We start from the raw sequence: 12,900 nt of genomic DNA, 5'->3' as shown, positions 1-12,900 counted from the left end.
AGAAGGGACCCTGTAGATGATCTTAAGGTCTGGGCAGGTACATATAGGAGGAGGCGTTCCTTCAAATAACCTGGCCCCAAACAGGTTGCCCTGTTTTGTACCAGCTGAAGTTTCCGGACCGTTTTCAAAGGCAGCCCCATGTATAACGCATTGCAGTAATCCAAACGAGAGGTTATCAGAGCATGGATAACTGTAGCTAGGCTATCTCTGTCCAGATAAGGGCACAGTTGGTATATCAGCCTAAGCTGATAAAAGGTGCTCTTTGCCACTGAGTTCACCTGTGCCTCAAGTGACAGTTCTGGATCCAAGAGCACCCCCAAACTACGGACCAGATCCTTCAGGGGGAGTGCAACCCTGTCCAGAACAGGGTAAACATCACCTCACTGGACAGATGAACCACCCGCTAACAGTACCTCCGTCTTGTCTGGATTGAGTCTCAGTTTGTTAGCCCTCATCCAGTCCATTACCATGCCCAGGCACTGGTTCAGAACAGCCACTGCCTCACCTGGGTTTGATGAAAAGGAAAGGTAGAGCTGGGTATCATCCGCATATTGATGACACCTCAGTCCACATCTCCGGATAACCTCCCCCAGCGGCTTCATGTATACGTTAAACAGCATAGGGGATAAAATAGAGCCCTGTGGAACCCCATAGCTTAGGTGCCACAGCACAGAGTAATAATCCCCCGGCACCACCACCTGGAATCAGCCATCCAAGCAGGAGCGAAACCACTTCAATGCAGTACCTCCAACTCCCAGCCAGAGAGCCTATCCAGAAGGATACCATGGTGAAGTATCTGAATATTTATTTCAAGTTTATGCTTAACTGTGGTCTCTGTCTCTGGCATATTTTTAGTGTATTTTTTACATAATATTGTGATTGAAATTGTTGTGAGCTGCCATAGGTAGTGTCAAAGCACTAGGGCAGACCAGAAATGTCGACAGAAATATAGTAACAGTGGAGCAGTTTGCAAGTTATAGCAGCTAATCGTGGGGGTGCATAGGGCATGCAAGCTGGTTCTGATTTGAACAAACAATCTACAAACACCCTATTTGTAGGTTAGCATGATGCCTGAACTCAGATACTCTGGGTTGTTTAGCATTAACTCAACAACAATAATGGGTTAAGTCTTGATTGTTTGACCACTACACAACCCAGAGTGTCCAGGTTTGGATGTCACACTAACAAACTACAAATGGAATGCTCATAGCTTGTTTATTCAAATTGGAAGCAGATTGCATAATACATGCATCCCTATAAATTGTGGGTTAATGAACTCACTAGTTGCTACCATCATGGGCAAGCCAGATGTTCTGCTGTCGAAGAGACCTGCCTGGGCCACAGTGAAGTCCTTTCTACTGTATAACTATTATCTCTTTTTCTCGCTCATGGCAGTTATTATTATTACTATTGTTATTGTTATTATTCTGTTCTGAAAGAATAATAGTAATCTACAAGCTCACTATTCTGATGAATCCAGAGAAAGGGAGCAGTGCACGCAGCTGGGTGAATTATAGGCCTGATAAATATGTTATCTGAATGGCATATGAGCTTCAACATTGAGGCTGCTTCCCACACTGGTAACATTTGAAGGGAAGTGATCATGTGGAATAGGTGGGCTATGGTGTGGTTACTTTTCATGCTAGCCAGTTCATACACACAGTTACTTCCCTTCAAACGTTACTGAACCAGCATGGGAAGCAGTCATGCTCTCTGGATAACCACATATGAACTGGGCAATCTCTAAGGTCCCTATTCTATTCTTTACCTACTCCCTAATCACAAATAGGAATGAAAAATCAATTCTAATGCACTGGTTGATTTTCTGATCTTGCCCCTTTGTAATATAAATCAATTTAGTACTAGTAGATGGATATAAGAGTGCAACCACTTCTACTCCTTAATCATGCTGGCTACAGAACATCCTCAGTCAAGAGATTTCAGTAGCATTTCATGTTCAAGGGCATTTTGGTGAATCGTAATTGGTATCGAAAGTTAAAAACTCATTAAATCCATCCTTTAGGTTTCAGCAAGCTTTCAACTACTTTTGCAAGACTGGTGCCTTCTAAGCTTGGACAGCTGTGAAAAATGAAGAAAGGAACTAAGCAAACTGATTGAAATCAGCTTGGATCCTGACTACTGTACTGTAACCTGATGTTCATTCAGTGAAATAGAGTTGAGCCCCTTCTTGCTTCAGTCTTATGAAAAGCTGCTCCTGAAGTTTGGCAGAGCCTCAGGACAGCATGGCATGGCACAGACAGCTGCAGCAGGAAGAGGGACGTGAAAAAAAGCACTGTTGGTTCCAAGCCCACGTTGTTTAAAGAATTTGCATCCCATCTCTCCTTGGACTCAAGGCATCGTAAAACAATTAGGTTCACAATGAATTAAAAATGCATCATATGAAAAGTAGATGCATTAAAATCAATGGTAAGTACTTCCGAGAAAGGCATTTAAGGAATGCTGTACAGGGTAGTTAGAATCATTACTCGGTTTTCTTGGTACCATCCATTCTGTTTTACCAACTAAGCCTGGGCTGAAATGGAGGGAGGTGCATGTTTCACTAGTATTTTCACACCCTGTGAAAAGTACTCCACCTTTCACTGATTTTTCAGTGTGGTGTGTCTATAAAGGAAAGAAAGTGCTTCCAGTATGGCTGAATTCTCTCTCTCTCTCTCTCTCTCTCTCACACACACACACACACACACACCCCTACCTTCTCCCTAGTATATAGCATTTGGATAGCATGAGCACTCAAACCAGCTGCTGTTTCGACCTCATTTCTTTCTCAAAAAATTGTGTTCTTATTCCAAGAAAAAGATTAGCTAAGTGGCAGTGTCACCGAAAACAATGAAGCCAATTCAAGGTAAAGCCAATGCTTTCTGCCTTCACTCTGGGATTGTGACATCATCATGTTCACAATGTGAGCCCCAGATTGGATGGGATCACATTGCAGGAAAATGAAAACAAAGAGGGAAAACTGACATTGAGTAGATGGTCAAAAAACAAATAGCTGTGAACCAGAAGCAAATACGCAGTCAATGTAGTGAGCAAGGTATATAAAATCACACCACTCCTGCCACACAAAAGACACACACAAACCAGCTGTATTTCACTGATAATGTGCATTTACCATCTAGCGTAGCTGTATTAAAAACAAATGTTATTCTGCACCTAATCTTGTAGTTCTCTCTGTGTGTGTGTGTGTATGTACACACATAGACACACACAGGAATAAGCTTTGGCTTAGCAGAGTTTTAATAAATGTAGGAGGAGCATTGTCTCAAAAGTAGAAGCCCAAATGCCTGCTTATAGGCGCTTTGTATGCAGAAAATCTCTGGTTCATCTCTGGCGTCTCCAGATAGGGCTGAGAAAGAATCCTGCCTGAAACCCTGGAGGGCTGCTGCCAGTCAGTGTCAACAATATTGGGCTAGATCAGCGGTTCTCAACCTGTGGGTCGCGACCCCTTTGGGGGTCGAACGACCCTTTCACAGGGGTCGCCTAAGATCATCGGAAAACACATATTTCCGATGGTCATTGATTTGTAATTAGAAATAAATATTTCACAACATATAATTACATATTGTTTTTGTGATTAATCACTATGCTTTAATTATGTTCAATTTGTAACAATGAAAATACATCCTGCATATCAGATATTTACATTACGATTCATAACAGTAGCAAAATTACAGTTATGAAGTAGCAACAAAAATAATTTTATGGTTGGGGGTCACCACAACATGAGGAACTGTATTAAAGGGTCGCGGCATTAGGAAGGTTGAGAACCACTGGGCTAGATGGACCCATGGTCTGACTTATTATAAGGCAGCTTCCTATGTTCCTATCCCACTACCCATTAATTACATCTTCTTTTTCCTTTCTATCTGTGAGCAATTCACTGTCTGATTTTTGCCTGCTATTTCTTTTATTATATCTAGGGCAAAATCCTATGATCGTACGCCCCAATATTGGAGGCTTATGATTATCCTATGCAGGGTGGGAGGAGTGGTAGAGCAATCTTCACCTCCCCATCTCCTGCCCTGATAGATGGACTTTTTTTCTTTTGTTTTTTGCTAGATGGACTTTTTTTGTCAGTCTACCTTCAGATAGGGAGGTAAAGAGGCAGGATTGGTCTCAGGATAACTCGTATCCTGGCCTCTTCAGTCTCCTCCCCTCCCCGTCCACCAAAACACCTCTTTCTCCCTTTCTCTGAGTTCTCAACCTCAGAGAGCAGCTGGCACAGTTTTTTTCTCAAGCTGGCTATGAGGGGGATGGGAGGAGGGTGGGCTGTCCCAGACTTTGGTTTGGGAAATCCAAAATATCCTATGGTCCCTCAGACACTGTCTAAGGCCCATGGGATTGCTAGTTTTAATGCAAAAGTTAATTATGAAAACATTCATAATTGTACTGAAACACTGTACTACGAAACATTCATAATTGTACTGAACTATACGGTGATTAATTACAACTTTTAGTCAACTAACTCAATCCCAAGAAGCATACCAAAAGAAGAACCACATACTCAGATATGTAGTTTTCCCAGACACTTACTTGTGGGAACTGAGTAACAGTCAGACCAATTGGGAGATGTTGCCAGTAGACAGCCCTTAAAGCTTATACAAATTTCTTGCTTCCCCTCTGCTGAATTGCAGCGGACCCTGTTACAACATTCCTTAGTCTATGCTAACAAACACAAGGGGGATAAATAAAGTGAAAAAACTCAACATTCAGTCATGCTATGCAAGCTACTAGTACAAAGCCATGTGCGAGAACATAGTGCTACTGCAGTGTGCAAAGGCAACAACCTGCATTTTTATAATCCACCTTATCTCACAGCTAGAAGTGATTTCCAGAAGGCTATCTGGAATCTCAACACTCTTCTCTGGCACAAGTGACCACTATTCGGATTTCATTAACAAAATAGCCAAGGGGCATGGGGAGAATAATCCCATGAATGTTTACCCAGAAGCCCTACTGTGTTCAATGATGTTTGCTACCTAATAGGTGTGCTAAGGATTGCAGCCTTAATTCTGCACTAGGCTACCAACTTTAAAAAGCATCAGATGAAATTAAACCCTTTCTAAAGGGGCTAGCACACATAGAGCTAAAGCTTGGCTCAATCATGAAGTCCAGACTAGGAATTCTAATAATCACACAAGTCTAATCACAAAAAGCTACACAATCTGCCATGTAAGTTGTATCAGTTTCTTTCCCAACTAATTTACTTGGAGTTCTAATATTTTGCAGTTTGTGTTATGCAGATACTTAAAATAGGGTTGCTGGAAAAATTTGAGACAGACTAAATTGAGTTCAGATTTCTAAGAATCTGACCTGTGGAATCTGCTGTATACCAGGCTCCTGAGGCCACATGGAGTCCGTGGACTTTTGGATCTTTTTCTTCTTTTTTTTACTTTCCTGAAACTTACGCAAATTAATTCTTAGGGAAATACTCAAGTTTCTGCTGAGACATATGGTATCTTGGAAAATACACATGGGGGAAAGTTGAATGGAATGGGGGATAATGCACTAAATGTTACGGACTGACCTAAATTATGTGAATTGTTGTGAACCTTCTTACGGAATTATTTACACATTTTTCACGTAACGGGTGGGAAATCCAACTCCATCTGTGAATGGATGCCGGAATGAATGACACCACACAATCCACAAAACACACACAGGACAGATTTCACAAATCCAGATATCCCTAACTTAAAATGTTTACTAAAACAAAGAGGCTAGCTGCCACTGATTAAATTTAAAGCTACTATAGTAAGTACGTAGTCTCCATTAAAATAGGTAAATCCAAAGATTGCGGTTAGCAATATGCAGAAACAAAAACTACAGAAAAGAAATCGTAGCTACATACTGCAGTTGCACACATATTGCATTGCACTACATGTACAATTGCTTCATAAGCAAAGCTGGACCTCCTGGCATTTATTTCACTTTGCTTTAATGAGTTCTGTCAGCCTAGGTAGACACACCATCTCTCACAGGTAAATGACATCCTTCTGTTTCTTCTGTTATCATTACAGCAGCAAAGAAATATATCTCCTGTTAGATCCAACTTGTTTCTCGCTGCATTCCAATTTTAGCTTTACAATTTTAGTCTTTACTAAGGGCTGATACGGGGTTTGGTTTTCTCCCCCTTTTCTGGTGCTGGAGCCCAGTGAAGCCATTAACTTTTTTATTTCTGCAGGTACACAGGTGTTTGTGTGTGTGTGTGTGTTCCAAATACCCCTCTCCTCCCTCCTTTAATTTGCTAGCTTCATGCCAAAAATGAGAGTTGTGTCCTACCACAACCACAGTTTCGCCTTACATCAACTTTATCATCTGTTAAAAGTTTGTTTCAATCTGCAATAGAAGACGCACACAACTAGGCAACCAAATGATTAATATCGGCATTAAGCTCCTGAATTGATTTATTTTTAAGATTCCTGTGAAGAAATGCCATGTTCATAAATGTTGTTCTGCAAATACTGTGAGCAGCTATAATGCATATGTGTAGGGCTAAGGTCTAGTGCTGCTGCTGTTTAGACAGCCTGTTTAGTAGTAGCTGCTCAGTGATGTTTTGAAGGGGGGGGAGAGAGAGAGAATTGCTTTGAATATTTATAGAAGGGGCCTGGATCAGGTAACAGCAGTGGCAAAATGATAGTTGACAGGAGTTGATAGTTAAAGATTCAGGGAGTCCTGCTGGTAATCAATAAGGAAGAAGGTCTACTGACTGGTGGATGGTAATATAGAAGGACTAGGACAAAGCTAAAAAAAAAGGGAATAGCTAGGGTCTGAATATTGTTATTCCTTCTCTGTGGGATAACGATATGTGAATGGTGAAGATTTGGTGTAGTGGGGAGGTGGCTGTATTATGCCAGGAGGCTGCCCTAAGATCTTGCCAGAAGAAGGCTTCACGAGCAGGCATTAAAACCCAGATAAATGGTCCAAGCAGCCAGAAGTACAACAGGAGAAGCTTTGGGAGTCAGAGGAAGTCTGTATCCAAGAGCTGGACCTGGTTGTGAGTGTATTTAGCTGGGGCGGAAGTTTAGGAAATTTGGTCAAAGGTAAAAGAAGTCATTAGGGCCATAGCTAGACCTAAGGTTTATCCCTGGAACGTCCAGGGGTCAAACCTGTTCATCTAGGTGACACACAGGGGATCCAGTGCTCAGGCAGGGGCGAACCCTGGATGATCCCAGGATAAACCTTAGGTCTAGCTGTGGCCTAAGAGGCTTGTAGTAGCAACAGTGTCTCTTAAGTCAGTAAGCAGTCTTGCGGAAACCCCAAAGTAAATATTAGTATTCTCTTATGTCCGAAATATCCCTTTAATAGATTAACCTGTTTAAAAGTACATCTGGTCTCTAGGGTTGGTGCCTAACTCATACCTAAGCCTCTTATACCAAGCTACTAGGAGATTTTAAAGTATTCTGAGAGAATTGATGGTAGCAGAGAAGAGTCAGCTTGTGGAACTCTGAGTTATAGTGACAGAGAATTCCTTAAACACTAAAACATAATTATTTGCTAAAAATAAGAAACCCCAGAAGTGGGATTGTCCAGTGAAGGAGCAGATTCCCCCTATATGGCAGCAGCACTGGAGAAAATCCCCCACAATCCCACACCCTCCTCTGCACCTATATAAATCCATAATCCCACCTCTTTTCCCATTTGCTATGCAGATGTTTATCAATCCACAATAAATCTCATGTCAAGAATGATGAGATATCACTGCATCGCAGCTGCTGTGGACAATTTATGACCCTTTGAAAATTAGTTTAAGATAAAAGTATCTGTGGAACCAAGTCATTGTAATAAGGAGTTTGAAGTCTACACACTAGTCATTGCTTTATCCCCATTATATGACCTGTTTCCGGGGATATGTCATTTTCAATAACTATAACACGGCAATTGTAGATACATCAAATCTCAAATCCTACTTTGACAAATGCTTATACCAAAGAGGATGAGACTACACAAGACTAGCTACAATCAAGACTGAACTCTCCCAAGATTTCTACCATATGCAAAGAATTTAGGTGTGGACAGGGTCAGTCTCACTTCACGCTGGGCTTTGGAGAAAGACACAAGCAACAGGGATTTTGATCGCTGAAGTGACCTTCTCCAATGCCTGTAGCAAATCACAAGCTCTGTTCATAGTCATGGTTTCTATAGTGAAAGCAGGATAAAATCAAGATTGCACCTACTAGCCACCCAACCCTTAACTTTTGCACTTCAATAGTCTTGACATGTCCAAAAAGTACAATCCCAGATCACAAATTCAGTCTATTCACAAGGTCTATTTGAATGCAAGTAGGATTGGGATCAACAGGTACAATTCTTATCCAATCACTTATATTCACAGTATACGTTATATTGTGTGAACAGTCCTCCTTTCTTACTGAAGGTCAGAAGCTACAAGATTTTGATGAGTTTGTTACTGAAGCTGTAGCACACATTTAAAAGAAGTGTGCCTCATATAATATTCATGACCGATCAACCTAAGCTAAGCGATGTGTTTAGCCTTCACTTACTAAAGTAATGTATGATAAAAAGAGAAGATATTTTCTTAAATGGGATATATTTCAAGCAGCCAATATCCAATTACTATACATCTTACTCTTTGCAAATTATTTCACCATGCCAGTCATTTCACTATGATAATTGTTAGACAATCTAGATGGAACATTTGCTGTAATACTTCTTCCCCCGTCCCCTGTAACATTGACAGAAGCTGAAGACAAACTTTACCCTAACAATAAAATGCAATATTCAACTCCTACTAGGCAATACATTTTCTCAAGTCATCAAAATTTCAAGGATTGCTTCATCTTCCAATTACACAAGTTGTTGTATTTTGTCCTTCATGTCTATTGCAAAAGTTTAATGATAGCAAATGCTTCCATTTAAAATGCTTTACATGTTGAAAACTACACCAGTATACAATACCCAATTAAGAAGTGGCTCCGTAACAGCTCTAGGGATGGAGAAAAACCTTTCATGAGCCGATATCTGTTGCATTTTCAGTTCTTAACTTTGTATTAATTGCAACATACGCAAACAAAAATATCCTGGAACAAATGTAGTTTACCAAAAGCATAAGGGACTGAGGAGAGTAGATGTGCCACCTAATACATTTTCTTTTAACAGTTTGGCCGGAGTTCTCACTGGGTTAATAGGGCTACGTTAGTAAAACCTATGGGCTGGCTGTGCCACTCCAGATTGCAGGCTCACATGACTGAATGCTCCTCCAAACAAAATCATTCCCCACACACTGGGAACCATGATGTCAGAGCACAGGTTTCTAGCACAGCCTTCTCCCTCCTTATGCCAGTTTTCTAGGTTTATAATTCCTTGTGTCCTCTTTTCTTCCCTTGTTGTCCAAGCACTATGCATGCTAAATTCTAAAAAAAATGGAGGCCTTTTTTCCTCATGAAAACTGTAAATGTGAGGTGGGGTGGGGAGAGTGATATGGACTGGAATCACATGGAAATGGTTAAAGCTCGCTTGCCCCACATGCTAAGGTCCTGACCTGTATCAGGACTGCTGGAGTTGTTTTTGAGTAAGTAAAAGAGCTGGTGTAGTTCCATGCTATGAGTTAAAGTTAACATGTAGTTTGACCCTAAGCAATAGTCCTGAGTTTATTAAAAGTAAGTAATGATTAAAAAAAACACTTAATAAAAGCTTAGAACAGTAAGAGATTTGACCCAACATGAAATAGAGTTAACCTGTTTTATATGAGGATATCTCTCCATTGCTTACCCTCTGTTAATGCTTCATCCAGGAATAATTTTAGCCGCCTGCTTCTAAGGCCAAACACTTTTCCTGTTTCGTGCAGGAGCCCTTGATACGTTAGTCCATTCTGACCAACTGGATTTTCCATTAGAAGACTTCCCACTACACCATTCAAGCACTCTGGAGAAAACAAGTTATTGTGGTGGTTTTTTTAACAGAGATAAGAAACAAAAGAGAGTTTAACTTGCACCCTACAAGGATAGATTTCTCCTGAAACCACTTGAAAATGCCATACTTGTCACAGGCTACAATTCTATTCCCACTTAATTGAGAGTAAGTCCCACTGAACTCAATGGGGATTACTTCTCAGTAGACATATAGGCTTGGACTACCATTCATTATTCTACAACCTAACAGAGGTTGGAAGTTAGCTGCCTAGTATTGGCATTTTCTTCTCTCTCAAAACTATATGATTATCACATTCAGATTGCATAGAACAATTTAGAACACCAACAGAATTTGTATAATTGAGTTCTAATTTGTAACCAAACCTGCTCAACATGAATAGTTTTTGTTTGTATGCCGTGAGATGGTCATTGCATGCACAGCTGTTGAAAATCCCAGAACGCAACTTCCTGTTACACCCATGAGCAGCCACTGATCTTGCCAACCAAGTCCTCAAATTCAGAGGACACTTACTCTTTGCTTCCCTGCGTCATGCTCCTATGGACTGGTCTTTCCTTCCTACCCCTCCCAATATCACTTCAGTCTTTCTCTACTTTCCCTGTGGCATTTGGCTCCTCCTTGCATAAGAAAGACACCTGCAAGGGAATCCTGCTGCATGTTAAGCCCTTCATGGCACCACTGTTAAAGATGGGGAGGGGGAGAGGGGAGGGGAAGAGCATGCCAGCACCTGCTTAGCGATGTGATGGTGGGTTATGAGTAACCACAGCAACAGGAGCCGGGAAACAATGTCCAGGACAGACGTGCATTTAGCTAGATTTCAGACAAGGTCCAAGATTTAAATTTCAATAAATAATTTGATCTAATGCCATATGATTAGCTTCTTATGCGAAGTACCTTGGGGCTTTGCATTCACTAGTTGTAAATTGATATACTGACAGAGGAAGCCATCAAGACTGTTTAAGGCCGGCACAGACCCCGCAGTTACGTGAAGCATCTTTCCACTGAGACTCAGCAAGTCAGTTTGGTTTTTCAGTTCTGAAAAGCAGAAAAAGCAGGCAAACCATCATGCAACACTGTCCCAGTTGCCAAACAATACTGACCAGCTGCTTACATGAGATATACTTTCCTTTTTAGGATGGAGTTCTCACATTCTTATACTCAATCAAGCTGGAAACATTTGTGAGGAGGATTTTTAGCCGACAATATTCATCTGCTGTGAATATTTCTTGTTCAATTTACACGGTATAAGGTGAGTAAGATTAGAAACCATCCATTGGCCTGCTTGAATCAAATTGCCACCTGGTTCTGGTCCTTTTAGACTGTCAAAAAGAGCTAGACACATTCTTGGAGAATAAGACACCAGGCCTCGGAATTCCAGTCAGCAGGAAGCAGCAAGAAGAGATGGCAATTGCCCTCAAGTCCTGCTTGCCATCCGGTTTCTTCAATTACACTTTTATTTCATTTTTGCAACATTTTAAGATATGCAAATATTCCATCTCTATTTGTTGCAGTCAAGCAAAACCATATAAGCAGATAAATAGTTTAGAGCATTAACTCAATGGTCTTTAGTAAAGGTGATATGGCTGAATTTTCAGCCCAAAATGCTGAGTGGCCTGAAGATAAACCTTCCACTGACCCTCATCACTAAGTGATAATACAGCAGATTCAGCAGTACGGCTTTGCGCTCTTATGGTTTGATGACGTATTTCTCATGTCAGTTCATTTTCTTACTCAAATGATAATGGCACCATGCCTCTTAACACTAGAGAGAGCAAAACAGCTCAAGAGAAACCAGAAATTGCATTCATTAACATATTTTAGATACACAGAGAGAGGGGAGAGATTTTTCTTATAAGCTTAGAACATTAACCTAAAGCATACAAATTTTTAAATAATTCTACTAACTGTCATCTTTCCTACATATGTATATTCTAAATGTAGGGCTTAAACTAAGACAACCAACATTCAATGCAGACTACAATTTTGTTTTGTATGTTAACATTAGGTAATCCCAAACATTCAACAGATGTTTGCACAGGCAAAGGCATACTGGATCCTTGAGGTGTTAACAAAAGACAGCTAGGCATTGCTTTCACTCTGCATTAGCTTTGTCTGTCATTACAGACCAATATGATTAACTGCATGACAATGTCACAGTTCCTGGGAAGAAGGAAAATTTGAAGAGGGAAAATAGTGCCATAGCTGCAGCCAGTTGAGTCTGAAGAGGCTCACGATGGAGTGCTTTTGCCACCACTGCCTGAACACCAGGTGCAAAGGGACATGAACCACCCAAATGCATGGACAAGGAATGCTCTCTTTCCATCTGTCACCAAAAAGCACTCTCCCCCACCCCACCTGAAAGTTGTTGTAAATCTTTTCCCACTTACTTTGGCTCAGCTCTAATTAAACTGTTCCCTCCACCCCTTACTTTTCAATATTCCAGCATAAAAAGCTCCAATATTATAAAACATCTGCAAAATGTTGCAGAACTCATGCTATGAACGCTATATTGAAGAACAAGCGTTTAAAAAAACAAAACGGAATGGAACCCTTTAAAATAAAGTAGGCAGCTTGTTTTCCATAAAGAACCCACAGTGGAAATGCTTTCTATTACATATTCAAATTTCTCTAAAATTAAATAAATAAATCTTTTTAAAATGATTCAAGCTAGGATGCCAGCAATCAGGGGCTCATGAACATCCCGAAGGACTATACGAGGCCCAAATGTTATAAAAATAGTTTAATTTTTTTACTCATCAGAATTTTAATTAGGTTTTTGTTACATTAATCATGTTCTCTCATTTGCGGCTGCTATGTTTTATAGTACTAAAGTATGGTCCACCTGTTTGCACTATTTAAGAGAGCAAAAAAGTTAAAACTTAAAGTGCATTTCAACAAAATTGTCCAGAAGATACAAGCCAGGAGACCTTCAAAGCTCCACAAGACGACGAACATCAAAATGGCAATGAAGAACAGCCTTATGATTGCTTT

General features: G+C 40.5%; 2 protein-coding genes across 2 annotated transcripts in view; both read right to left on the bottom strand.

Moving 5' to 3' along the window:
• The window catches only part of NOL8 (nucleolar protein 8), a 501,501-nt gene that overhangs the window by 298,381 nt on the left and 190,220 nt on the right, over positions 1-12,900 (bottom strand). The window lies entirely within an intron of this gene.
• Positions 1-12,900, bottom strand: part of IARS1 (isoleucyl-tRNA synthetase 1) — a 101,251-nt gene that overhangs the window by 2,767 nt on the left and 85,584 nt on the right. Inside the window, exons 33-34 of the mRNA XM_063121209.1 lie at positions 10,804-10,944; positions 9,751-9,903 (exon numbers count right to left, since the gene is read on the bottom strand). Coding sequence (XP_062977279.1) covers positions 9,751-9,903; positions 10,804-10,944 — 294 coding nt within the window. The remainder of the gene's footprint in view (positions 1-9,750; positions 9,904-10,803; positions 10,945-12,900) is intronic.

Source organism: Elgaria multicarinata, chromosome 3, assembly GCF_023053635.1.
Source record: "Elgaria multicarinata webbii isolate HBS135686 ecotype San Diego chromosome 3, rElgMul1.1.pri, whole genome shotgun sequence".
NCBI classification, from domain to species: domain Eukaryota; kingdom Metazoa; phylum Chordata; class Lepidosauria; order Squamata; family Anguidae; genus Elgaria; species Elgaria multicarinata.
This window is presented reverse-complemented; position numbering and strand designations above follow the sequence as displayed.